The sequence below is a fragment of the Lynx canadensis genome, chromosome B4 (assembly GCF_007474595.2).
Source record: "Lynx canadensis isolate LIC74 chromosome B4, mLynCan4.pri.v2, whole genome shotgun sequence".
NCBI lineage: Eukaryota > Metazoa > Chordata > Mammalia > Carnivora > Felidae > Lynx > Lynx canadensis.
In genome coordinates this window covers 76,280,118-76,305,258 of record NC_044309.1, presented here as the reverse complement: position 1 = coordinate 76,305,258, position 25,141 = coordinate 76,280,118, and the positions used below count along the sequence as shown (strand labels likewise).

Here is a 25,141-nt window from a genome sequence, read left to right as displayed (position 1 = left end):
GCCCCACCGTCCTGGCTCCCTGTTCTCTTTGCCCCACCTCCTGCATCTCTCCCATTTCATTCTCCTCCACAGCCCTTTGCCTTGATCTGCACTGCTGAGCACTGCTGGAGAAACTTGCCCATCCGTGCAGACTGCTGCCATGACAAGTCCATGGTCTCTGGCCTCAGCAGGGGCCGCCGATCTGCTCAGCAACCCTTATGCCATCCTCAGTCTGCTCGCTCTCTCCCCATTCTTCTAAGGCTTACTTCCAACCTTGCCCAAGCTCTCCAAGTGCCCCCATTCCAGCTTTCTTCCAGAGGATCAGCTTGCCTCCTGTCCCACCTGGAAAGAGACACTCGCAGGCAAGACTTCTTCCCATCCTTCCTGCCAGCCACAAACTCACCTGCCACTGCCCCGTGCCCTCACCAGCTTCCCTCGGGCCCTGAAGAAGAGGCAGCCCTTCTCTTGCATCCAGTCGGGGGGCCCCTCCTTGTGCTCCTGGCTCCCTTTGAGTGACAGACACCCTCTCAGGGCTCGTTCCAGTCTCCTCTGGGGTTTTCACTTCTCCATCTCCTGGATGCTTCTTGATAACAGGCCTAGAAAATCCTGTAGTAGAGAGACCATTGGCTTCTTATGCCTTTCCTCTTTGTCTCCCTTTCAAGACTTTGCTCAGGTCTAGTTCCACCCTGAAGCCTGCCCTGATATTCCCCTCCAGCCAGTGGCTACTTCTGGCTTCGACCTCCTTAGTGCCTCCCCTGTTCCAGTGCAAACTCCCATGCTTGCCTGGTATAAAAGAGGCTTTCAATAAATGCTCGAGAAATGAAGGAATGTGGCCACAGGGGTAGTGTAGGTGACATTCCTCCCTAGCTCGGTAGGTTCTCTGCCTAGGGGCTGTCCTAGGGAACCTCAAGGGCATCTCTCTCTCTCCCTTCCTGCAGACAGGGCCTCAAAGGGCTTCCCGACACCTTACCTAGCTTCGCTTTCTGCACCTGTCCACCAAGCAGCACTAATGCCTGTCTGTTAAGAGCCTTCGATAAGATAACACAAGCAAAAGCAATTGCACACTGCCGTGTATACTTCACCTCTGACCAATATGTAACTTCTGTGAGCTCAGTCTCCCCGTTTTTAAATGGAGACAATTCCCACTTCCCCACGTGTCATCAGGGGTAAATGTGCTGACACCAGAAGAGTGTCTCTGAGCCAGAAAATTTTGGCTGTTAGGATTGCCGCTCCCCTCACCTCTCCAGTGAGAGGGGTGTGAGGACTGAGCTGGGCTGGGAGGGGTCCTGGCTGTGTGGCAGTTCCAGGGCTAGTGGCTCCTGCTCTGGGCCCTGGAGGCTGAGAGAATCAAGTACAAGAGCAGCTCTTGTCTCCAGCTGGCCTAGAGCTGAGCCTCCTGTGGCCCTGTCTGGCCCAGAACAAGGTCCTTCAGCCCCTGAGGCCAAGTGAGCCTTGGCCAGGGCTTGCTCCCACGCCAGCTCCTCCCCAGACCCCGCCAGTCCTGGGCTCTACTGCTAAGCTCTGAGGTCCCTTATGCTCAGAGGCTTTTTGCCAAGGCCCCACACCTGGCTGCCTACAGATGCCTGTCAGGTGGCCGTGTGCTTTTAGCCTCCTAGAGCCCTGTCTCTGGGCGCCCCAGCCCGCTGGGGTGGCTGTGTCTGTCGGGGAGCGGGGTGTGTGTAGGTGCATGTGCACAAGGGGCAGTGTGAGCTCTGACCGAGGTCCTCTCAGCTTGGGGAATGGAGAGGGAGCAAAAGGGAGGGGACGTACTGGGAGAGCAGGGAGAACGAAAGCCCTCCAGAAAGGGAAGGGTTCAAGGCAGCTTCCCTCGCGTCTCTCACCAGTCCTCCCGAATTGTGGAGGCCTCATCCACACCTGACCGAGGAAGCTGAGGCTCCAAGAGCCAACCGTCTCCTCAACCCCTCGTCCTGTCCACCCCCCTAGACAGCCAGCCTTACGTCCTTTCTCTGTCTTAACGCCCAGCCCTCCTCCGTCTCCCCATTGTGTCCCCAAGTCCACCTTCCTACCTGGTGAAAACCAGCAGCCCCTGGGCAGAGAGGGGGAGGAATCAAGGCTCTCCCCAGGTTCCATTTCTAGGTGGAGCAGAGGGTCAGGGGTGACTGAGCATGTGTGTGCTTGGGTGTGATGCACACATATGCCCCTCTGAGAACACAGGGAGCCAGGCTCCTAGATCTGGTCCTCACCAGCCCTGTGACAGAATGGAAGTGGGTTGATGTGGCTCTCTCTCACACACACACACACACACACACACACACGGAGCAGTCAATGCCGAGAAGACACAGCCCCTTGGGTACAAATGAAGGTCAGCGTAGACGCGCGGGGTTACTGTGTGCGTGTTCATGTATGCGCAGGCTTCTGTGGGCTCCGGACCCAGCCGCGCGGATGACACACCAAGGAACACAGCGCCCTCTGCTGGCCAAACAGCCCGCCGCTGCAACTTGTCCGCCCAAAGGCCTTGGACCCCTCTCGTCCTCTGGCCAGGCCAGGTGGGTGCCCCACCCACCCCTGAAGATCTGTCTCCCATAGGCCCACCGTTCACCTCCTTATGCTCCCCCTGGGGCCCATCCAGAAAAGGAACGCAGGTCGCTGCGCTGGAGGGAGAGGCCAGCCTCCCAGTCGTGTCTGTGCCTGTACCTGAGTCATGTGGGGACTAGAGGGGAAGGGATCCTCTCCCTTCTGCACCCCCTCTCCTCCACCTCTATAGCGGACTGGGGGCAGCTGCTTCCTGGTGGCTTAGGCGACCCAGGCCCGTACTCCCATGTGGCTAGAGCCGGGACCCAGGACTTGTGTTAGAGGAAGCCTAGCAGCAGCGGATTCGGTGGACGAGGTCCCCCCCTGCTGGTCGGAGCGGGCATTTGCGGCCTGGCTCCAGGGTAGGGGCCAGGGGTCGGATGAGGCAGGTGAGGGCTGGGAAGTCTGCTCCTCCTCACCCACGGTCCCTGGGGCTGCCGCTGGCCAGCCAGGGTCCATCGCTTCTCCCACCCCTTCTCAGTCCATCTCCTGGCCCTACTGCCCCCTCCTCTTCCGAGGCAAAACTGAAGACCACGGGGAGAGGTGTCCATTCCAGAGAGAACCAGGAACTCGGGTTCAAACACCTGCAGGAGAGCAGAGGCCCAGAACCAGAGTGTGGCTGGGGTCCCAGATGTGTATGCGCTGGTTTCTTTTCGCATTAGTTTATTGAGCACTGACTCTGAGGTGCCTGGTCCTGTTTGCACCAGCGTTTTCCTTCCATCTACTGTCTCATTTAGTGCTCAGAACAATCTATGAGGTGGGTACAAGTATGCCCATGTTACAGATGAGGTAATTAAAACTCAGCCTGTGTTACCCAAAGTTGCAAAGCAGAATTTGAGCTCCAAGCCAGACTCCTTAACTATGACGCAGGACTGTGTCCCGAGCTGCTCATCTGCACGACTTCCACCATTTTTCCCACAGAGAGCCGACTGGTCCCAGGAATCTCACTCCCTTCATCTTAGACCATTCCCACAGCAACCCTGTGAGGGAAGCATTTTTAAACCTTGTTTTATAGCTGAAGAGATGGAGACTCAGTGAATTTAAGGCGGCTGCCTAAAGAGTGTCAGTGACAAGGGGACAGGCCAGATAAGAGCAGAGCTACAGGCCTACTGGGGAAGATGGTGGGAACAGTGGCTGGCAGAGGCAGGAGAGAGGAGGCCCAGGAAAAGGCTGGACTGGCTGTGGCTTCTGGGTATGTGTGTGGGGTGGACAGGGGGTTTTTCCCTCTGACTGCAGGCTCCCAGCATGGCACCTTTTTGGAACAGTGAGGTGTACAGAGGGGAGTCCAGGGCTGTGCCTCCTCCGTGATGACAGACCTGGCCGATCACCCCCTTGGCATCTCAAGGGGCTGCTGGCTAGTTCACTTCTCCTCTCCCCGGCCTGGCACTCCCTGGCCCCAGTGCCAGGCCCTCCTCAAGTGGCCCAGACTTGACATAGCTGAGATGGGAGGGGCAAGCAGGCAGGTGGCTTGGTGAGGACCCCTCCTCTGCTCTCACGGCTCGCTCCTGACCTCTTGCTCTATTTCCATATTTGGTCTCTCTCCCTCACCCTCTCTCTTCCTGACCTCGTCTCTATGACTCTCTAAGCCTCCCCTGGCCTCTGCTTCCCTGTCTATCCACAGAGAACTGTGGAGATCATGGGGAGTGTAGGGGATGATGAAGAGGAGACAGATTGTCCAGAGGGACAGAGGCGTCCCAAAGAGAGGCTCTGGGGAGAGATGAGGGAGAACTTCAACGTCAGTGGTTTATTGGGAAGCCCCTACCCCAAACACCAGCAGCCCTGCCCCGTGCATTCTTGAGCAGAAATAAATAAGGCAGCATTTAATGAACCGGTCTGTCTCCCTCCTAAGGCAATCTGGGGAGGGGCGGCCTTTGCTGTCCTAGGGACTAGGACCCCTCCGGTTCTTGAGGAGGGGTGGAGGAGGGTGGGGGCTTGCACACTGCAGGCCACCCCCCCTCTTCCTGGCCTGGCCCTGGGGAAGCCTGTAAGCTTGGTGGTACTTTCACAGTCTCTGAGGTCTGACCTCAGGGCAGCAGTCTGCCCTGTCCCAGAGAGACCCTTCCCCATCAGGCCCCAGTCCCTGGCCCCTGCCCCTGCCGGAGTCCCATCATGGGTTCCTGCTCCCATCCCTAACTGTGAAGCTGGGGGAGCCAGCACCTCCAACCCAGCCCAGAGGACCCAGCGGTGGGGGAAGGAAGCTTTGCTGTCATATATATATATATATATATATATATATTTTTTTTTTTTCCCCTGAGGTTCAGGGGCTGAGGGTCTGGCCCGTGCCTGACACTGGTCAGCGGGCGGTCAGCTCCATGGTCTTCTTTCGCTCCTCTCGCTGTTCCTCCCAGTCCTCCTCAGGCTCATACGTGCCCTTGACGACGGCCACGCGCTCGCTCAGGCTCAGGGAGTTGGGGAAGAGCAGGTAGAAGTAGAGGATGGCAGCCAGGATGGCCCCCACAATGGGCCCTACCCAGAAAACCTGGCGGGGGGAGGGGGAAGGGCAGCATCAGGGAGCTGAGTCTCAGGCCTCAGAGACCCACGGCTCCCCCTGCAGAGGACAGACCCATGGGCCCTCAGAGAAGATGGATGTACAGAGTTCCAGACCTCCAGAGCGAGAGACTGTCTCCTGACTCAGGAACAGATACGCTGATACCCTATTCTCCAGGGACAGGGACATGGACCACAGACACTCAGATCCTCAAAGGAGACAGATCCCCCCCCCCAACCTCACCCTAAAGAGAGACAAATGACCCTTCAGAGGAAACAGACATATAGATCCTCGGAGAGACAACAGAACTCTCCCTTCCACATAGGGAGAGAGACCCTGAAGAGAGGGAACGTGAGTTCTCAGATAGATTGCCCAGAGGGACAGGCCCACAGGAGGGAAGGCTCTCTCAACCCCTCAACAGGAGCAGATAAATAAAACATCAGAGAGGACACACAGACATGCCACCTTCCATGCCCCACCCCAGAAGGACAAACACAAAATCCTCAGAGATCAACACAGAGGAACAGAACTTGCCTTCCCTAGAGGGACAGACACACATAGTCCCCAAGCTACCCCGGTCCTTGTGCTGGCTGCATCCCATCCCCTTCTGTATCCCGTCCTTTCTCCAGCCACACCTCCCAGGGCCACCCCCAAGCTCTGGGCCCACAGCATCCAGACAGTCCTGGGAGCTCCTGGCCAGGTTTTCAGGCTCTCATTGCCAGGGAGCCAGGGGAGGGCCCAGACTCACCCAGTGAGCGGGGCTGAAGCGCTTCATGACCACTGCGGGGCCGAAAGAGCGGGCTGGGTTCATGGAGCAGCCAGTGAAGTAGATCTGGACAGAGAGAGGCAGGTGGTGAGGAGGCCAACATGCTTGTCCACTCTTAAAGGCCTGGTCTCTCCCAGGGTCACCCAGAAGTTCAGGGGCTCAACCAGGTCTCTGACTCAAGTCTCCTGGTTCCTAGGCTGGTGACCTCTCCCTCCACAGGTCCCTCCCTATGTGCCACTCTTTCTTCTCAAGTCCTGTGCTTGGACTTGATTTCCTGCCTCCACCCCAACTCCCACTTACTCCCATCTTTCCTCAGGCTAGAGAAGATTTGGGGGCGTCCAGCCTGGGACAGGGTACGGCCGCCCCACTCTAGGCCTTAACTGCTGGGATGTTGCGCGAGGGCCCTGTTATTTGCCTGAGGGGCTCCCCACAACTCCAGCCAAGTGGCAGCATTGCTCACCCCCACGAGGTGGCCCAGTGTGACAGACAGGCCGATGGACAGGGCTGGAGAGCCCACAGGACTGGTGCGGCGGGAGTCCGTGGAGGAGAAGACGCAGAGCGCCAGCTGGAAAGTCAGAATCAGCTCCACCACCATAGCTTGACCCTGTGTTGTGTTGTTGTTGAGCTGAAAGGGGAGGGTGGGTTAGAACCCCTGCCTTCTAGCTCTATGGCCAGCGGCTTGGGGGATGGCACTTTTCGCCTCCACGGACACGGACAGCCGGGGCACCTGGAAGCCAAGCCTTGCGCACGGAGAGGTCATTTGCTGAAGAGATTATATACTTCGCGGGGTGTGCAAAGCTTAGGGCACAGGCCTGTGGCCGAGGAGCAGAGTGTGAGGGGAGGCTTTCTTGGACAAGGTCCTGCCAACGGTTCTGCCCAGTCCCAACCCCCACAAGCTGGCATTTACCCTCCCTCCTGTGGGCAGCTACCCAGTTTGCCGACTGCACCCCCTGCCTGCCTCCCGCCCGTGTCTGACCCGCTGCCAGTGCCAGCCTCAAACCCGTCTCTCCGGTGGGGCTGACTCACAGTTTGACAATGGTCGAGAAAATCCTCCTCTGTGTTTGATTAATGAACCCAGTTTGCATGGGACATGGGGACTGAATCTGGGGCTATGGGAGGGGGTGGAGGCAGGGACCGGGAGCAGGAGCCCATATTCAACAGACCCTACGCAGTGACACCACATTAGGGGGTTCCCAAGCATGGATTCTAAATGTAATCCCCTTGGCACCTGCTGTGGTGGGTTATGACCACCCCCATGGAATGGCTGAGAAAAATGAGACCCAGAGGAGCCAGGGGCACCCAAAGCCAGGATTACAACCCATCTCTTTCTGATGGTTCCACGAAACCACTACAATAAGGAGCGGGACAGGAGCAGGGAAGGTCCCAAGGGGAAGGCAAAACTCCGGTTTGAGACACGAGAAAGCCGGAAGTTTCCGGCAAGAAAGGAGGGACAACAGGCAACAGGAGAGGCTTCCCGGGAAGAGCAGCAGGAGGGGAGTGGGCAGGGGAGGGGGGCATGAACCAGGGAGGCTGAACAGGGAAACACACCAGCCTGGAGACTCATCTTTCTGCCCTTCCTGGCAAGGGTGTAAGTGGCTCATTCTGTGGCACCCACCCTCAAGATGGGCTCTACGGCCCTGGTCAGGAGCCCACCCCAAGGTCCCTGCCCCACCCTAGCCCCGTGGTCACTCACCGCGTTGATGGCCAGATTGCCACGGGCATTGATTGGTGCCAGCCCATAGAGGATGCCGGCCCCGGCAATGGCACCCACCAGCTGGGCCACCACGTAGAAGACAGCCCGGAGCAGGGAGATCTGGTTGCCCACTAGGAGGGCCAGGGTGATGGCGGGGTTGATGTGGCCTCCGCTCACGGGTCCCAGGGCCTGGGCCAGGGTGCCTATGGCCAGGCCGAAGGCCAGCGAGATCTGCAGGATGCTGGGCAGCGCCGACGGCCACTTGAGGGCCGAGCCAAGGCCGAAGAAGACGAAGATGAGGGTGGCCAGGAACTCCGCGAACACGGCCTTGAGGAAGGCCACGGAGCACACCTCTTTCTTCATGGTGGCCGCGGGGGCCTGGCGGCGGCGGCCGCGGCGGGGGACGCCCGTCGGGGCTGCGGCGCAGGGGGCGGGGGGCTGGCTCCCGGACGCGGCGCGCTCTGCGGCGCCCACTGCGTGGCTAGCGGCCTGGCACGGACCCGGCAGGGGCGCGCTATATAGAGGGCGGGCGCCCCGCGGCGGGGGGGCGCGCGGGGGGGAGCAGTGGGCGGCTCCCACGCCCGGGGCGCAGCGCGGCGCGCAGGGAGGGAACCTGGCGGCCACCGCCGGCTCGCCGCTGCCCCGGGCCCGGCGAGCCCCCGGCCCGGCGCCCGCCCCCCCGCCGGGGCCGCAGCGGACCCGCCCGGGCCACGTGACCCAGGCGGCTGTGTAGACCGGCCGGGTGGCGGGGGACCCGCGCATGGTGCGCCCCGGGCGGCTCCTGCGCTCTCCTCCGCGCTGCTTGTGCCGGCTCCCTGCGAGACTTCTCCGGTTCCGGCCTCGCCGGGCCGACTGTTCTCGGGCCGTCTACCTCCGCTGGCCTTCTATCTCCGTCCTTGGTCTTCCCCTTTTCTTCTCTTCGGGTCCTGGGTCCAGCTCCTCCTTTTCCTCCTGCGACCCGGGCATCCTGACCCGGCCTCACTCCGGCAGGGCTGGAATGATGCGATTCCCCAGAGGGCAGCTCCACTCAGCTCCCTGCCCGGCGATGGCGGGGGCGGGTGGCCGGGCTGGGCCGTGCGGGGCGGTCCGGCCGTCGTGGGCCTCTCCCTGGCCAGGCCAGGCTGGCTTCCCGGGTTGGAGCGGGGGCGTTTTGGGTAAAGCGGGCACAGTGCCAGCCTGTCCTGCGCTTGGCAGTCCTCGACGCCCGGTAGCCCCAGGAGGCACGCTCTCCTGGGCAGCCCTGCCAGCCCCTCCGGGGGTGCAGAACTCGGGATTCCAGTGAGTCCCGAAGACATGGCGGCTGGGAGTTCACTTTATCCACGGGACGGGAGGGAGCATGACCGGCTTCGGTTTTGTTTTGGGTCAGAGACGAGCCCCTGGAACTAGGTGGGGGGTGCTGGCGCACCACCGACCTCCTGCGCGTGGTCTTGGCCTCTCCTGCCTTCCTCCTGGAGTCCCCTACTCTGGATCCCAGGTTTTCCCTCTCCTCCTCTGCTGCTCACCTCCTCCTTTCTGTCTTCTTGGTCTTCTCTTCCTTCAAACCCTCATTCAGTCTTGATTCCTCTCCCTCTTGCAATCTCTGCTCTGCTCTTTTTCTCCTTCGGTCTCTCCCTCCAAAACCTGTCTCTCTCTTTCAGACTTCTTGTCTGTCTCTTCAGTCTCTCCACCTGCCCTTCTCCCTCTGGCAGTCTCTTCCTCTCTCCGTCTGTGTCTCAGTCTGCCTCATGATCTCTTTGTCCCTGTGTCTCATTTGAGTCTCTGCCTCTTAGGCTCTCTCTCTGTCTTTCTCCTTCCAGTTTTCCTTCTTTCCCCCTTCTTCTTTCCTTTTACAGTCTTAGCCTTAGGCTCTGGCTCAGTCTCTCTTCACCTCTGTTTCTATCTCCTCTGTTTCATTTTCCTTTGCCTTTTAATTTGTGACTTTCTTTGTTTCTGTCTCTACCTCAATTTCCATGTCCATCTCTATTACGTGTGGTCTTTTCCAGCCCTCCCATCCCTGGACTGGGTGACACTTTCTTCCAGCTCCCACCCCCTCCTCCTGTCCTTATCCCTTCTCCCTGAGCTCCCAGCTGCTCTCCACCGGCCCTCTCACCCCTCCCCCTTCCCAGTCTCGTGTTAGGCACGTAGGGAATGAGGCTGGAGGGCCCTCCAGGGTTTGGAGGAGGGACAAGGGCCCACCCCCAGGATCCCTGGAGAGGAGTTCCACTAAAGACTCCACCATCTGCTACTACCAGGCGTCCTTGGGAAGCACTCAGCCCAGTGCCCGGTACTGAGTAAGGCTCAGTAGAGTTTCCTCATGTTGTGTGTGTATGTGACTATAATTTTCCAAGTCCCCCGAGGGCTCCGTGTGGAGCTATGCAGAGGGTGCAGCAGAAGGAGAAAACAGGTACCCTTCTGGTAGTCTGTCCAGCGGGGACGAGGGGGAGGGGCCCGGAGGAAAGCCAAAGACCTGGAGGAGCGGGCTCTGGGCTCCGTGGCAGCTAAGAGGCCAAAGAAAACAGGGACCAAAGAAACCCCGCTATTGTTCCTCCTCATTTCCGTGTTTCCTCCCAGAGCAGCTCCTCCTCCACTTCTCTCCTCTGAAGGCAGAGGTCTGTCTGTCCTTTCTGCCATGCGTCCTGGAGCCCTGCCCCTGGAAGAGACAGCTGTGCCCTGGATTTTCACCTGGGTTTGGGGCTGAGGGCAGGCCTGTCCCAGACTGGAAAAATGACCCTGATGACCCCCCACCCCCCACCCCAGGCCTCAGAGGGCACAACTGGTCACGTTTCCAAGGCCTGTGCCTGAGGTCCGTCCATCTCTCTCCAAACATCAGGGTTGCTCTGTTCCAAGGTTGTCACGAGAAACTACTACAGCTACTAGGTCCTGGAATTGTCTTTGCCCTGAGAACTTGGGCCCTGCCTTGCCAGCCCCAGAGGGATGCTTTCCGCGACCTCTCTGGGCTGGGAAATAGATCTCCCCGTGTGCGGCAGGGAGAGTTAGAATCTCTCAGGGAGAGCCCCCTTCCCTCCTCTCCCGATATAGGGACCCCTGTATTCCCTGGAACAGGTAGAAATGGTAGGGTAACTGGCAGCAGATATGCCCCTGGGGCCCCACCCACTCCCCAGCGTTGAGAAGAATCATTCATTCATTCCACAAGGGCTTATTGAGCAGTCGCTGTTTAGCAGGCACTGTTCTAAGCACTGGGGGTATAGCCATGAGCTAGCAGACTACCTGACTGCCTGCGGGAGCGAACATTCTAGTGAAAGGAGACAGACGATAAACAATGGACACATGTAAATTAGATAGTGTGATAGAATCTGGTAAGTGCTATGGAAGCAAAGAATATGGTAAGGGGGCTGGGCAGGGAGTGAAGGTTTCTTGAAATTTTCAGTGGGGTGTCAGTGTAGGTCTTATTGAGAGGCTGACATCTGAGCAAGCACTTGAAAGAGGAGAGGGGGAGATCCAGGCATATATCTGGGAGAAGAACATTCCAGGCAGAGGGAACAGCCAGGGTTACTGGAGCAGAGAGAACACCGGAAGAGCATAAGGAGGTGAAGACAGAGGTGGCGGAGGGGGGCAGACCCGTGCACCACCAAAAGGCCTGCAGGCTTCACTGGAGAGAAGGAAGAAGTCACTGAGCTGAGGACTGGTATGGTCTGACAAAGTGTGTGTGTGTTTTGTTTTTTTTTTTTAATGTTTATTTCTAAGAGAGAGAGAGGGAGCAGGGGAGGGGCAGAGAGAGAGGGAGGGAGACAAAGGACCTGAAGCAGGCTTTGCATCATCAGTGCAGAGTCCCATGTGGGGCTCGAACTCACGAACTGTGAGATCATGACCTGAGCTGAAGTCGGACGCCTAGCTGACTGAGCCACCCAGGTGGTCTGACAAAGTTTTTTAACTTTTTTTTTTTTTAACAGCAACTCCTTTGCTGTTGTGTTGAGAAGAGACCAGAGGGACAGGAATAAAAGCAGGTAGGCTCCTATCCAGGGAGAGGTGACAGTGCCCTGGACCTGAGTGGAGGTATTGAAGGCAAGTGATGGGATTCTGGATCCCTCAAAAAGGCAGCACTGACTGGATCCCCTGATGGAGCCCGTGTGGCATATGAGAACAAGGAGTCAAGGTGACTGGAGCTTTTTGGCCTGTGCAGCTCAAAGACAGAGATGTATCCGTTGAGATGGGGAGGACGGTGAGAGGAGGAGGTCTGGGGAGCAGAGCAGGTCAGTTTCGGACATGTTGAGTATTAGGTGTTGTCCCAGACCATGGAGCTCCCTGTCCTGACTTTCCGACACGATGCTACAGCCAGCACGAGGGGACCAAAAGGGACCGTTCTTTGCTCTCTCTGAAGGACACACAGTCTGCCCGTATCTCGGTGCTCTCTCCATGGTGCCACCTGGGTCACAAAGCCCAGGGTGCCCATTTTGGCCAGGTTGGCTGTGGGAATTTGCCACCACAGGCTACCTCAGTTGAGTTGCTTATTCAGCATTGAAATTCCTTCTGGACCATACCTAACAGCAGCTCTGGGGAGCTCATGACACGTGAGAGACGCCAGTCTGTCTTCTGGCACTTTGGACGATATTGACCATTTCTAAGTTGTGGAAGAAATAGCACTTATTGGCAAATGAGCATTTATTGAGTGCTTACTATTTACAGTGCACTGTGCCAGACAAGACAGAGGAAGGAAGATAGATAGGAGAATACCATCCAAGAGCCGGAAGGAGCCCTGCCCCCAAAGGGCTTACAGTCTTGCCTGGGAGGCACTGCATATATACAGAATCACAGCTTAAAGATACAAGACAACGTCAAGGCAACATTTTGCAGGCACAGTGAGGATGTGGGAATGGGTGCTTCTGGGACCTGGTGGTCAGCCACCTTTTCCCTTTAGCTCAAAGCCCTCTGTCCCCAGCTCGAGGACCTGGAAGCCTAGCCACCTGCCTCCATGGTGCCCTGCCTCTGTCTGGTTCTGAGTGTGTCTGACCTCCATCCTCCTCCGGCCTGGGAGCTTTTCAAGGGCAGAAACCAGCCTGGTGTTCTTTGTCCTTTACTCCCTACCCTGCTGTGGCCATCCCCAAGAGATCATGTCCATCACAAGACAGAGGGCTGGGCTTGGACAGGCTCAGGGGCTCCCAAGAGGGAACCAGGACTTGCCTCAGACCAGACCTGGTCTCCTGTGAGTTCTGCAGGGACAGACCATGGGCTTTTGAATAAGAAGGCCTGAGCTCAAGCCTTGGCTCCACTACATTCAGCTGTGTGACTTTAGACCAGTCTCTGAAATGCAGTTCCTTAATCTATAGAATAGGAAGAACGATATTTGTTCCGCCTGTCTCACAGGGTTGGGAGATAATCACAGGAGATGATAGGGATTGTGCCGGAAATGTTAAAAGCCCGCGTAGCTGGAAGTCATTGTCCTTCTCTAACCCACCTGAAGTTTTAAGAGGACTAGATGAGCCAGTGCATATAAAACACCCAACACACTGGTTGGGACACAGGAGATGGTCAGTTGGCATCGGGTCCCCTCCATCCTCATCACTTTGAGTCCTGCTTCGACCTCTGACCTTAGTGACCCCGATCTGAGCAATCAGGACAGGAATTTGTGGGGATGTCACATCTGGCTCTAGGGGAGGTGCAATCCAGGAAGTGGAATAGACATAGAAATTCTTGGCAACTTCAGGGGGGATCTGCTGGGGTGAGGTAGAGTGGGGATGAGGTGCCCGAGACACGTTCAGGCTTGGCTCACAGCTCAGTGCCTTACTGCCTTTGAATGTCCAGAGCAAGGACACTCAGCTACCACGAGTACAGCCCTGGAGGTTAGCTCTTTAGTCTCTGATATAACCCCTCCCCTGGTAGTGAGTAGTGAGCCAGGTGGCTGTCACCAGCTGTCTGGGGTTTGGAACAATCATCTTCATAGCACCTGTGGCCCAGGGCAGCCTTTTTGTGACCCCAAAGGGAGCTTTGGTCGAGGAAAAGAGAAAGAAAAGCATAGATGAGGATGTGGTCACAGTCACACAGATGTTCCTCATACCCAGTCCATCTCAGAAGGGAGTGGAGGTCAGGAAGGGGCTGGAGACTCTGGTGCACAGTGGGTGCTTGGTGCCCTGTGGGACAGACACAGATAAAAGCCTTGAAAGCATGGAGGCAACAGTGCATGGAAAAGGGGGCTGAAGATGCGACTCTTAGGTTAGCTTTGCAGCAGGCTGGAGAGGGAGGGAGAGAATGGATGGACTGAGTGGTGGAAGGAAGAAAATGGGAGAACAGGCAGGGGGTGCTCAGGGTCAGGAGAGGTTAAGAGGCTGGACGGGGAGGGGGCCAGCCCCAAGCCCACCTCCTTCTGCCTGGGCTCCCAGGGCTTTCCTTGGCACTGACCGCCAACTAAAGAAGGTAAAAGAGGCCGAGGATCGGGCCCCTTCCGTATTCTCCCCGCAGGAAGCGGAAATAATGAAATAATCTCAATAATGCGTGCTAATGGTATGAGGAATTACAGTTCACACAGCATCTTTACATGCATCATCTCACTTAATCCCAGTTAATCTCATTTGAGAACCATTGCACTGGCCTGGAAATTTAGAAGCCCAGGCTCTAGACACAGACCCATCTCTGCCTGGACAGGTCATTTCCCTTCCGTGGTCCTGTCAGTGCTAGGCTGCTCTCCCCCCAGTAACTGTCCTATGGTGGAAACTTGAGGGGGGGGGGGAAGAGAAGAGAGGTTCCTGGGGAGGAAGAGCAGTGCCTGGGGAGGGCGCCTGTGGTCTGGGGCCTGAATGCCTTGCCCAGCCAGCCATTGAGGAGCAAGCGTGTTGGGAGAGAGGGCTCACTTGCGAAACAGTGTCTCCTTTCACCAAGTGTCTGGTTGCAAATCTCCTCTCCCCAAGACAAAGGCCAGGGGCCCACAGAGGGCTTTTGTTTTCTCTGCCACAGGCTAATCTCCCGGGCTGGAGACCCCTGGAGATGCGGGTCTCATGCACGCATGTGGGGGATGTACACACACATACAGGCATGCGCACACATACGCCCACTTCCTTCTCCGAAGAGGTCTTCCCTCGGGCCATCCTTGGCCACCCAACCCTGCCTTTTTCCAGAGGCCACTTCTAGGGGAGCCATTCTCTGGTTGATATTTCTCTGTCTCTAGCAGTGGATGTTGGCAAATCTTGGGGCCCAGCGCTGCAGCCCAGGGGAATTTTCCACGAGAGGCAGGGTAGGGGTTGGCAACCAGGGCCCTCCCCTCCCTTCAGCCCTCTTACAGTGGCCTCTGGACCTTCCCCTTCCCTTCTCCTGGGGAGCACTCTCTTAGAGCTCCTGCGGGTGATCAGACTGCAGAAGAAGTGGATTTATTGCGGGTGGGGGAGGAAGGGGTCCAGAGGGGAGTGAGAGGTTGCCACCCAGTACACTTGCACCAACACAGGCACAGCCGCTCACACTCAGGAGCGTACACAACCGTGCACTTGGGGACAGAGAGGCACTCACACTTGCCCACTAGCAAGACCTGACGCGCCATTCCCAGACCCGCCTCCCCAGCAGTACCCGAGTCGGCCCCTCCACAGCCTCCCTTTGCCTACTGGCCTTCCCTCCCCAAGCGTCCAGCTCCCTGCAAGGGGCCAGAGGGTCGACTGCTCGCTGCCTGCAGCCTGGGGACAGGCGTTGGGGGTGGGGGGGGGGGGAAGGCTGCCGGGCTCACCGCCACCCCGCAGCCCCAGCAGCGGCTGCTCGGTACCGGGGCCGGCTGCGGACCTGGGGAGAGGAGGGGCGGGGCGGGGCGGGCGGCCCGCAGGCAGTCACTCGGCGCTCCCCCGAGCCGGGGGCGGGGGTGCCTCGGGGCCGGGCGGGCGGCGCGCTCAGGCCTTGCTGCCCCGCGGGAGGCTCTGCGGCGAGTGCAGCTCCACCGACTGCCGCCGCCGCACCTCGCGCTCCTCCCAGTCGGCGTCGGGCTCCAGCCCCTTGAGCACGGCCAGGCGCTCCGCCAGGCTCTTGGCCGGCGGGAACAGGACGTAGTTGTAGAGCAGGGAGCCCAGGATGGCGCCCACCAGGGGTCCGATCCAGAAGACCTGGGGCGGGCAGAGAGGACGGTCGGCGCGGGGGACGGTGGGCACGATGGGGCCGAGCCCCGACTCCGCCGCGCCCTTCAGCCTCGAGACGCGCTCCCCACCCCAACTTCGTGTTGAAAGGTGTGTGTGGTGGGGGGGGTGTCTCCCGCGCGATCAATGCAGTCACCGGCGGATTGGCTTGGTAATGACGGCAGCAGCTGTTGGGGAGGACGGCTCAGGGGGAGGTTCGAGGTGCGAATTCCAAGCAGACTGTGTGTGCCTCAGTTTCCATGCATGGTAAGAATGCCTACCTCCTAGGGTGGCCGTGAAAACTAGAGCAGTTAGTATTTGCAAAGCACCTAGAACGAGGCCTGGCACATACTAGCCCTAGGTAAGCCTAAATAATAAAAATACACGTGTGTAGCTGGTATCAGTATGACCACTTGTGGAGCTTGCGGTGCCCTGTGCGGAGCTGTTTCACACCTCACTTAAGTAACTTCGCTTAACTCTTCCCAAAAGCCCATGAGGTTAACAACTGCTGCTATCCTCACCTGCAGATGTGGAAACTAAGTCTTGGGCATCACACCGGAGGGAGGAACCCACTGCTCCCCCGGGGAGGAGGGGAGGCGTGGGAAGGGTTTACTGAGCTGTGAGCCCACTCTATTCCAGCCCTTGCTGAGATGGGGTTCTTCGGGAAAGGGAGGCAGGGAGGGAGGTTTCGGCCATTACCCAGTGGTCATCAAACTTGCCGGTGACAACAGCAGGAGCCAGGGAGCGGGCGGGATTCATGGAGCAGCCAGTGTAGTAGATCTACAATGGGAGGCAGGGGTCAGAGAAGAAAGGAAAGGGAGAGGATGGGGGTGGTGCAGGGAGTCCTCGCGCCCCTCTGCAGTGCTTGGCCTCGCTCGAAAGGGAACCCCCCCCTCGGGATGGGCAATTAGTCCATGTATTTACAGAGCTCTGTATTCATTGGAGGCCAGAGTGAGACCTGTTCCTTTGGGGTGTCTGGGAGTCGAAGCTTCTGAGATGTGGCCACGTGCCCGTCCCTCTGGGGAGTTCTGTGTATCAGTCCCTCTGGGGGGGTCTTTGTGTCTGTCACTTTGGGGGGGGTTCTGTGTGTCTATCTCCAGAGTGGTCTGTGTGTCTGCTTCTTTGGGGGAAGGTCTGTATGTCTGTCCCTCCAGGGAGGCTAGAAGCAGTGGCCATGACCTACCCCAAGGAGGTGGCCCAGGGTCACAGAGAAACCGATGGAGAGGGCAGGCGTGCCCAGGTTGTCTCCGCGACGCTCGTCTGTGGAAGCAAAGATGCAGAGCACCAGCTGCAGGGTCAGGAAAAGCTCCACGGTAACGGCCTGGCCAGCTGTCGTGTTGTTGTTGAGCTGGGGAAAGAGAGGGGGGAAGGGAGCGCTGAGCAGGCTCCCCACTCTGGCTCCCTCCTCCTGCCCATCTGCAGTCGAGGCTCCAGAGAGGCTTCTGGACTGGGGCTGGAACACCTGGGCTTATCAGCCACCTTAGCCCAAATGAATGATGGCTTTTTCCTGGACTGTGGCCCAAAGGCAGGGGGATGGATCCCAGGCTGGCTTGTGGTCCCCAGGCCAGAGGTAGAAAACTGACTCCATACCCGTTGGATTTAGGGACTGTGGTCGTGTGCCTGATGTGAGAGGAAAAGGATGCTGAGGTCTCAAATTTGTTTCCTGAACAACAGGGAAGAGGTTTTGACTGCAGTGGGAAGCTTCAGGGCAGGTAACAGAAGGGCCTTCCTTGCTCTCTAGGACATTAAGATACTGGGTGTAACAAGAGGTCTGTCGTCTTTCTTCCTGCACAGGGCCCCCAGCAAGGGTCTTGGGACTTGGGTCTGGGGATGGTTCTAGGGCGTCCCCTCACCCCGTGAGCCCAGGGTACAACTCTTTCCTTTAACCTTGCCTGTTCCCCTTGATCTTGCCTGCTTCACACTGCGTTTCAGACCTCAGTTTTGCCCCGTGGATTTGTTTCCTGCACATTCTGTGGAGGGTGGGGTGGGGGCGCTGGTGCCCTATGCTATGATGCCTCCACACCCATGTGGGGAGCCCACGGTCCCAGTAGACCCTGCCTTGGGTAATGAGAGAACTTAGGGCTGAGCAAAGAGGCAATTTCATAACCGGGCCGCACCCAGCACTGGATTTCTCCCTTGGTTTCGTCATCCTGTCCTACACCCTGCCTTAGAGCACTGGGCACTGCACCTGTTGGCACTGTGACAGCTCTTAGCTCCCACGCTCCCTCTCCGGGCCCTGAACCTCCACCCCTGGGCCCTAGCCATTGGGCCGGCCCCCTTGGGTCTCTAGGGTCTAACCTCAGTCCCCTCTGTGTCGTCCAATGTTAGAGCCTCTAGTGGGGGCCAGCGAAAAGAGCTTCAAAGGCAGATACTTTGGATGCCTGTGACTTGCCATAGGACTCTACTTCCTTCGGCCTCAGTTCATCCTTCTGTCAAATGGGATAACAAAACAGATTCTGGAGGACTGTGCGAGGACTGGAAATGACAAGGGCAGAGCCCCAGCCCCATTCTCACTGTTAAATAGCTTTTCTGAGGGAGAGGTGTGGACGTGGCTTTGGTGTCAGACAGCTCTGTGTCCACTTGTAGGTGCTGACACCAGCTTGTTCTGTGATTTGAGTCACTGAATGCTGAGCCTCAGCTTACTAATTGGGGTAGAGGTATCACAGAATTCATTTTACAGCGTTGTACCAAGAGGTAGGTGATATCCGGCCTGGCATAGGAGAGGTTCACATCAGTGATGTCTTCCTGGTGGCTAGCTGGCCTGTCCAGTGACCTCCGAGGACACCTGGAACAGCCTTGGGGGTCATCTAGCTCTCTAGCCTGAGGCCGACCCAGCCCCACTGCTGCCCCATTCCAGCCAGGCAGGGTTCGCCCTAGTTCCTCAAGATGTTAATGCTGAGCAGTGACTTGGGGGATCCTCCCCAGACCTTTTCTCATCCCTGAGCCCCCAGCCTCATCATATTTTCCATTTTGAAGAAGAAAGAAATTCCCCAACTGGGTCACCTCTTCCCCTTGCATGAGAAGGGGCCACCTGTGCAAAGGAGGCGGTGGCCACGGAGACTGTGGAGGACCCTTCGGAGACATCACAGCTTTTATCCAGTGGCCCAGGGATAGAGCAGGCCAAGAAAGGCCAGAGATTGAGGCACGAAAGAGGCACTTGCTGCCCTGGCTGGGGATGGGGGGGGGGGTGCGTGGAGCAACAAGTGTATTGAGGGGACATAGACTATGCCCCCCCCACCTGTGGCCTCAGATGCCGGGACGCTGCACAGACCTAGGAGAGGCGGAGGGCGGGAACGTGGAGGGGGAGGGATTGTGGCTTCCCCCTGAGCTCCCAAAGTGCCTAAGGTGTCCAAATAACCACTGTTTGTGTAATCAGCAATTAGTCACGGGCTCTGGGGACCTTCTCCGGGGTCTGGAGAGACCTTGCCCCTTTAGCCTTCCCTTGACTTCTGTACTTTCCCTGGTACTGACAAACTTTTGGCCCACCTTTTCCTTCTCTGAGCCTCAGTTTCCCTGTTTGCTAAATAAGTCTCAGCTGATGGCTCAGTCTGGGTTTGAAGGCTGGCTCTGACACTCCCCCCTTTCTGAACCTCGGTTTCCACATCTTTAAGCCACAGATGTATGCATCCCTACCTTGCAGGGCTGTTGTGAGGTGTCACCATGTGGCCTGTGAGGAGTACCTGCCGTGAAGCTCACGCACGGTAGATGCCGAAGAAACATCGGGTCCTTCTTCCCTCAAGAAGACCCTTAGGACTAGCGCTCCGAGGTTCCTCCCGGTTCAGAAAGCACAGCCGCTTTGGGACCTCGTCTTCTGCTGAGTTCTAGCCCAGCCCTCACTGTATTGCAGGCATCGAGTCAACAGAAACCCTGATGCTCTCTTCCTCGGTGAGGCTCGGGGCAGAAGGTGCCGGCAGACCCTGCCTGTATCCTGCCTCTGCTCTGAACTTACTCCTCCTTCCACCCTGACTCCCTTATGACACCGGTGTTTCTGGCTCCAGCATCTCTCCCTCCCTCCCTCCATCTCTCTCTCCCCCGACCCAGACCTTCACCCAGATCTGGTCCCTCCCATCTCACCCTGTACGAGGGACTCCCCAGGGTCTGCCCCTTACGGAAGGGGTGAAGTTCTGGCTACTCACTGCATTAACAGCCAGGTCCCCTCGGATGTCTGGTGGCGTAATCTCATGGAGCAGAGCAGCCCCTGCCACAGCCCCCAGCAGCTGGGCGGCCACGTAGAAGGCAGCTCGGAGAAAGGAGACGTGGCAGCCTACTAGGCAGGCCACAGTCACGGCAGGATTGATGTGAGCCCCACTGACGTGGCCCAGAGCCTGCACCAGTGTGCCGATACCCAGGCCGAAGGCCATGGCGATCTGCAGCACAGAGGGCAGAGCCTTTGGCCAGTTGAGGGCCGAGCCGAGGCCAAAGAAGACGAAGAGGAGTGTGGCCAGGAACTCTGCAAACACCGCCCTGGAGAAGGCTATGGACCGGAGTTCCCACATGCTGTGAGGCCTTCCAGGGGCTGGCCCAGTAGTTGGAGTGGAAGGAAGCTTGTGGAGTGCTCTCTCGCGTGCTTTCCCTCTCTCGCTCACTCTCTTGCTCCCTCAGGGTCTCTGGGGAGGCTGGGCTGTGGGCATTTATAGTTCTTCCATCCTGGATTCGGACACGTGGGGTAGAGGTGGAGTTTGGGCCATTACCTTGTCTCTGCTGTGGCTGCCTCCTGCCCCCACTCCCCACCCCTGCCCACCCACATGCCTATCACCCCATCTTGGCCTTCACAGCTGAATAATGTTCCCCATTAATGAACTCCAGATAAGGACTGACGTCCCCTGGTTTTTCCGTGTTTGTTCCCTGGTTACCCCAGGGCTGCTGCCCCAGGGCCTCCCCTACCCCCACCGGGTCTGTGAATGGGGATTCTCTCAGGGGCTTGTGCCCAACCCCCTCCCTCTGACCCAAACTGTTGGTCAAGGCAGGGACAACACCTCTCCCAAAACTGACCATGAGAGAGGATGTCAGTGCTACCCCTTCTCGTGATTGGGAAGTCCTTCCTGTCGTTAAACTCCAATTATTCCCTCTTGAAGGGGATGGAAAACAACTGGTTGGCTTGTGACATGAACCTTCCAAGGCATAAAGGTTTTGTCTCTTCTGTGCTTGCTTTCTTGCAGTCAATTACCCGTAAGTTATTAAGCTTTACCTGCTCCCCCGAACCCCAGCCAAAGAGCAGCTCCCATAGCCTAGAGGCAGGGAGTGGTTTCAGTGGCATTAGGACCCTGGCCCTGGGGACTGGGGTCAACCTGGGGTTGACCGAGGAAGCTTTGGGCTTCCATTCCAGCATCACCCTGCCCCATCTTTGTGATTTACCCTTTCTTGTCCATCTCTGTGAACAAGGAGTAATAAACTTACACGGGGTTGGGGTTTGGATTAAGTGAAATAATGTGAAGTGCTCAGAGCTGCCCTGGCCCACGGTAAGCTGTCAGTGAATATCAGGTATTATTCAGAGCATTATTTAGACTCTGAGGAGGAGAACAGGTCTCCCAAAACTCACATGGCAGGGTCCCAGAAGCTGTGACAGGTTGTAGGCACCCCCTGGAGCTCAGAGCCACCCAAGCCACATGGGCAGGACGTTTCTGTGGGCAGTGAGCTGTGCAGGCTCAGGGAGGCTGCAACGATCGATAAGCGACTCTTTGGCTTCGGTGCCCACTCAACCCAGCATCTGGGCAATGCCACCTCCTACCGTCACTGCTGCTCTGGCCTGGGATCTAGGAGACTTTTAGGTCTGGGTGTCCCCAGGGCCCACTCCCCTGCTCTTCCCTAATCCCTCTGGCCCTGCTCCCTCTGCTGGGGACCCAAAGGCAGGGTTAGGCTCAGAGTGCTGTTAGGAAGACTGGCTCCGGACCCAGCTCTACCTCCTGTCCAGAGGGTCCCCAGGCAGGTCACAGTCCCAGGAACAGAAGTCTGGGAGGGATTGGAGATGTAGGCTGGAGCCCCTTAGATGGACCATGCGCCCCTTCTGGTCTCTCCTCTTTGGTCGAGGTGTTTATGATCTTGAGGGACAGAGAGAAGGAGTGGCCTGATGACCCTTGATTCTGGGCAGGACCTCCCCTCATCTAATCAAGTGATAATCTCTTCCCTCCCCAGAAATGCAGAAGAGGTGCATTTCTCTCTGTAAATCCATTAATTCCCAACCAAATTTGTGTATGTGTGGGTATACACACGTGTGTGTTTATATGTGTGTGTATGCATATCCGTGTGCATATCCGTGTATATATGTACACGTGTGTAGGTGTGTGTATGTATTTATGTGTGCATGTGTGTATTCATGTACGTGTGTACATGTATGTAGGTATTGTGTGTGTGTGTGTGTGTGTGTGTGTGTGCGTGTGTGGCCATTCAGTCACATTCATAAAGTTGGAACCCAGTGGGATCGTAGAGGTCATCTAGCCTATGGATCTCACTTTACACATTAGAACCTGAAGTCCAGAAAGACTGAGACTTGCTCCCGTTCTGGTCTGGGCCCAAGACTGGGCGCCAACCACCACTGGGCTACTTGTGCAGTGCATTCCTTGTGAGCTGGGGAGGGGGATGGTGTTCCTGTCAAAGCCGGTGGGGGAGGGGGCGGTTCAAGCTGTGGTTCCTGGTGGGCAGCAGACCTCCCCCAGGGGAGGGCTGCATTTTGTCTACAGTGACCACCACTCCATGTCTTATGAGCTCCAAGGTGCCATCAGCTGTCTGATGCACCATTAATGAGTATTAGAGAAATGCTTTCTTGGAAATGAATTGTGGTGATGCTTTGCCCAATAATGTGTCTGTATTAACACCACTTATCTGGCACTTATAGATGGTTGGAATGGGAAGGTTTATGTTCTGTGTATTTTGCCACAGTTAAAAATAATTTCCAAAAGCAGTGAAAGAAGGGGTCCCGGGCTGGCTCAGTCGATTGAGCATCTGACTTCGGCTCAGATCATGATCTTGCAGTTTGTGAGTTCGAGCCCCATGTTGGGCTCGTTGCTGTCAGCTCAGAGCTCACTTCATATCCTCTGTCCACCCCCCCGCCCCTCCCCTGCTTGCGCTATCAAAAAGATAAATAAACTTTAAAAAATATTTTTCAAAAAAAAGCAGTGAGGGAAACTGCCCCCCCCAAATGCTTTCTTACCAATTTTTGTTTTGTATATAATGAAGGAAGTCTTTCAGATTTGTTTAGATATCAGGTGTTTTTTTTTTTTAAGTCAAAATCACTCTTATGCATGTATCAAAAAGGAAATGAGAGGTGAAACAAGTTGGCTAAAACAGTCCCCAAATGTCTTCACATTCAGAGTCCAACTTTCCTAAATTTCTTTTTGATTTTTTTTTTAAAGTAGGCTTCATGCCCAGCACGGAGCCCAATGTGGGGCTTGAACTCATGACCCTGAGATCAAGACCTGAGCTGAGGGGCGCCTGGGTGGCTTAGTTGGTTAGGCATCCGACTTTGGCTCAGGTCATGCTCTTGCAGTTTATGAGTTCAAGCCCCGTGTCCAGCTCTGTGCTGACAGCTCAGAGCCTGGAGTCTGCTTCTGTGTCTCCCTCTTTTTGCCCCTCCCCCACTCACACTCTGTGTGTGTGCGAGTGTGTGTGTGTCAAAAATAAATAAGGTAAACAGTAAAAAAATTTTATTAAAAAAATTAAGACCTGAACTGAGATCAAGAGTCGGACACTTAACCTCCTGAGCCACCCAGGTGCTCCCCTAAATTTCTTTTTTGATTCAGAGTCCTTGATGTTTTCTTACACAACACCTTCTGTGCTATCAGGAGGACAGTGATGTACCATTTCTTACAAGACTGTCCACTACTGTGTCCAGAATTTCTTCCCAAGCTTCAGACACTCCTTCCGGCAGCTTTGTCCAGGCCTTTTCTTGCTTCACAGGTGACTGGCAATCACTTGGCCCTCGTCTCAGTGATCAAACATAACACAGTTACATCTACTCCTGGGACTCTTCCTTTCCCGAGCCCCCTAAGACACCTGGCTGTTGTTTTGCAAGAAAATATGGAATGGTGGTCATCTTTGAGTAATAACCACTTGCCTCACTAATGTCGAATTCTTGCTGTGCTCTTCTGTTTCCATGTCTGACTGTATACACAATAACTCTGTTTAACTGCTAAACCACAGTGTAACCTTGCTTTCCCCAGTTTTACTGAGAATTAATTGACCCACATCACTGTAGAAGTTTAAAGTGCACAGCTTGATGGTTTGATTGATGCATATTGTGAAATGATTACCACAATAGATTCAGCCAATATCCACCTTCTCATATAGGTACAGTAAAAAGAAACAGAAAGAGGAAAAGTATTTCCTTGTAACGAGAACTCCCAGGATTTACACTCAACAACTCTCCTATGTACTGTGCGGCAGTGCCGGCCGTAGTCATCACATTGTGCCTTCCGTCCTATTTATCTTATAACTGGGAGTTTGTGCCTTTGACCACCTCCCTCCGGCTCCTCCTCCCCCCTGCTCCTCCACGCTGGGAACCACAACTCTGATCTCTTTTTCTATGAGTTTTGTGTTTTTGTTGTAGATTCCGCATATAAGTGAGATCATACAATATTTGCCTTTCTCTGACTTATTTCACTTAATATAATGTCTTCAACTGAGATCCATGTTGTCGCGAATGGCAGGATTTCCTCATTTTTACGGCTGAATAATATTCCATTGTGTGTATGTGTATATATATGAGTGTGTGTATTTGTATGTGTATATATAGGTATGTATGTATGTGCGTGTGTGCGTGTGTGTGTGTGTGTGTGTGTATCTATATATCAGCCTTGTTTATCCATTCATCCATTGATGGACACTTAGGTTGTTTCCATGTCTTGGCTATTGTGAATCATGCTGGAGTGAACATGGAGGTAAAATCTTTATGAGTTAAGGGTTTTGTTTCCTTTGGATATATTCTCAGAAGTAGAACTGCTGGATCATATGGTAGTTTTACGTTTAATGTTTTGAAGATCCTTCAAACTATTTTCCATAGCGGCTGTAGAACGTAACCTTTTAAAGACATTTTAAGTTTTTAGGAATGAGAAGGCACAAGACTCACCTGAGCAATTTAATTATTTTTATTTTTTAACGTTTACTTATTTTTGATACAGGGTGGGGAAGGGCAGAGAGAGAGGAAGACACAGAATCCAAAGCACCTCCAGGCTCTGAGCTGTCAGCACAAAGCCCAGTGCAGGGCTCAAACTCTAACCATGAGATCATGACCTGGGCTGATCACCTGAGTAATTTAAATATGCATAGGCAGTGCCAGCCATTCCCAGCTGCTGTAAGACACCACAACTGTAAGAGGCGTTAAAATGAGGATAAAAGTTACACCTTAGAAGTGACGAAATGCAGCAGTTGTAATGTTAAATATTAGTGCTCATTCTGTTGTGTGCTGCTCTAAACATTCCTATAAGTGTTAACTCTCTTAACCCTGACAGCAATCCTAGGAGCTAAATATGATCATCCCAGTTTTTAGAGATGAGGACAATGAGGCAGAGAGGTTAAGTGATTTTCCTGAGGTCACACAGCTAGTAAGGGTGGACACAGAGTTAGAACCCCAGGGGTCTGGCTTCAAAAGGACTTTTTTGATTGTGAAAGTGAACCCCTACCTCACCTTCTGAACCCATCAAGATGGGAAGGAGGTGAAAAAGAAGTCTAAA

General features: G+C 55.8%; 2 protein-coding genes across 2 annotated transcripts; both read right to left on the bottom strand.

Annotated features, from left to right (window-relative positions):
* Positions 1-4,229: 4,229 nt before the first annotated feature.
* Positions 4,230-7,841, bottom strand: AQP5 (aquaporin 5). Its single transcript, XM_030322563.1, has 4 exons — positions 7,459-7,841; positions 6,226-6,390; positions 5,748-5,831; positions 4,230-4,990 (listed from the first exon to the last, which is right to left on the bottom strand). Exons 1-4 carry the CDS (start codon positions 7,819-7,821, stop codon positions 4,805-4,807), a joined length of 798 nt encoding a protein of 265 aa, XP_030178423.1. The 5' UTR covers positions 7,822-7,841; the 3' UTR covers positions 4,230-4,804.
* Positions 7,842-15,257: 7,416 nt separating this feature from the next.
* AQP2 (aquaporin 2) lies at positions 15,258-20,602 on the bottom strand. The gene is made up of 4 exons (XM_030321625.1): positions 19,613-20,602; positions 16,660-16,824; positions 16,176-16,256; positions 15,258-15,467 (listed from the first exon to the last, which is right to left on the bottom strand). Exons 1-4 carry the CDS (start codon positions 19,970-19,972, stop codon positions 15,258-15,260), a joined length of 816 nt encoding a protein of 271 aa, XP_030177485.1. The 5' UTR covers positions 19,973-20,602.
* Positions 20,603-25,141: the final 4,539 nt, after the last annotated feature.

What these genes read in the sequence shown, in the direction of transcription:
- AQP2 (XM_030321625.1), bottom strand. Translation starts at nt 19,972, where the DNA reads ATGTGGGAACTCCGGTCCATAGCCTTCTCCAGGGCGGTGTTTGCAGAG. An exon ending in CCCTGGGCCACCTCCTTGGG is followed by an intron (nt 16,257 to 16,659) that starts GTAGGTCATGGC and finishes CTCCCATTGTAG; the next exon opens with ATCTACTACACTGGCTGCTC. An exon ending in GCAAGTTTGATGACCACTGG is followed by an intron (nt 15,468 to 16,175) that starts GTAATGGCCGAA and finishes TGCCCGCCCCAG; the next exon opens with GTCTTCTGGATCGGACCCCT.
- AQP5 (XM_030322563.1), bottom strand. Translation starts at nt 7,821, where the DNA reads ATGAAGAAAGAGGTGTGCTCCGTGGCCTTCCTCAAGGCCGTGTTCGCG. An exon ending in CACTGGGCCACCTCGTGGGG is followed by an intron (nt 5,832 to 6,225) that starts GTGAGCAATGCT and finishes CTCTCTGTCCAG; the next exon opens with ATCTACTTCACTGGCTGCTC. An exon ending in GCTTCAGCCCCGCTCACTGG is followed by an intron (nt 4,991 to 5,747) that starts GTGAGTCTGGGC and finishes TCCCCCCGCCAG; the next exon opens with GTTTTCTGGGTAGGGCCCAT.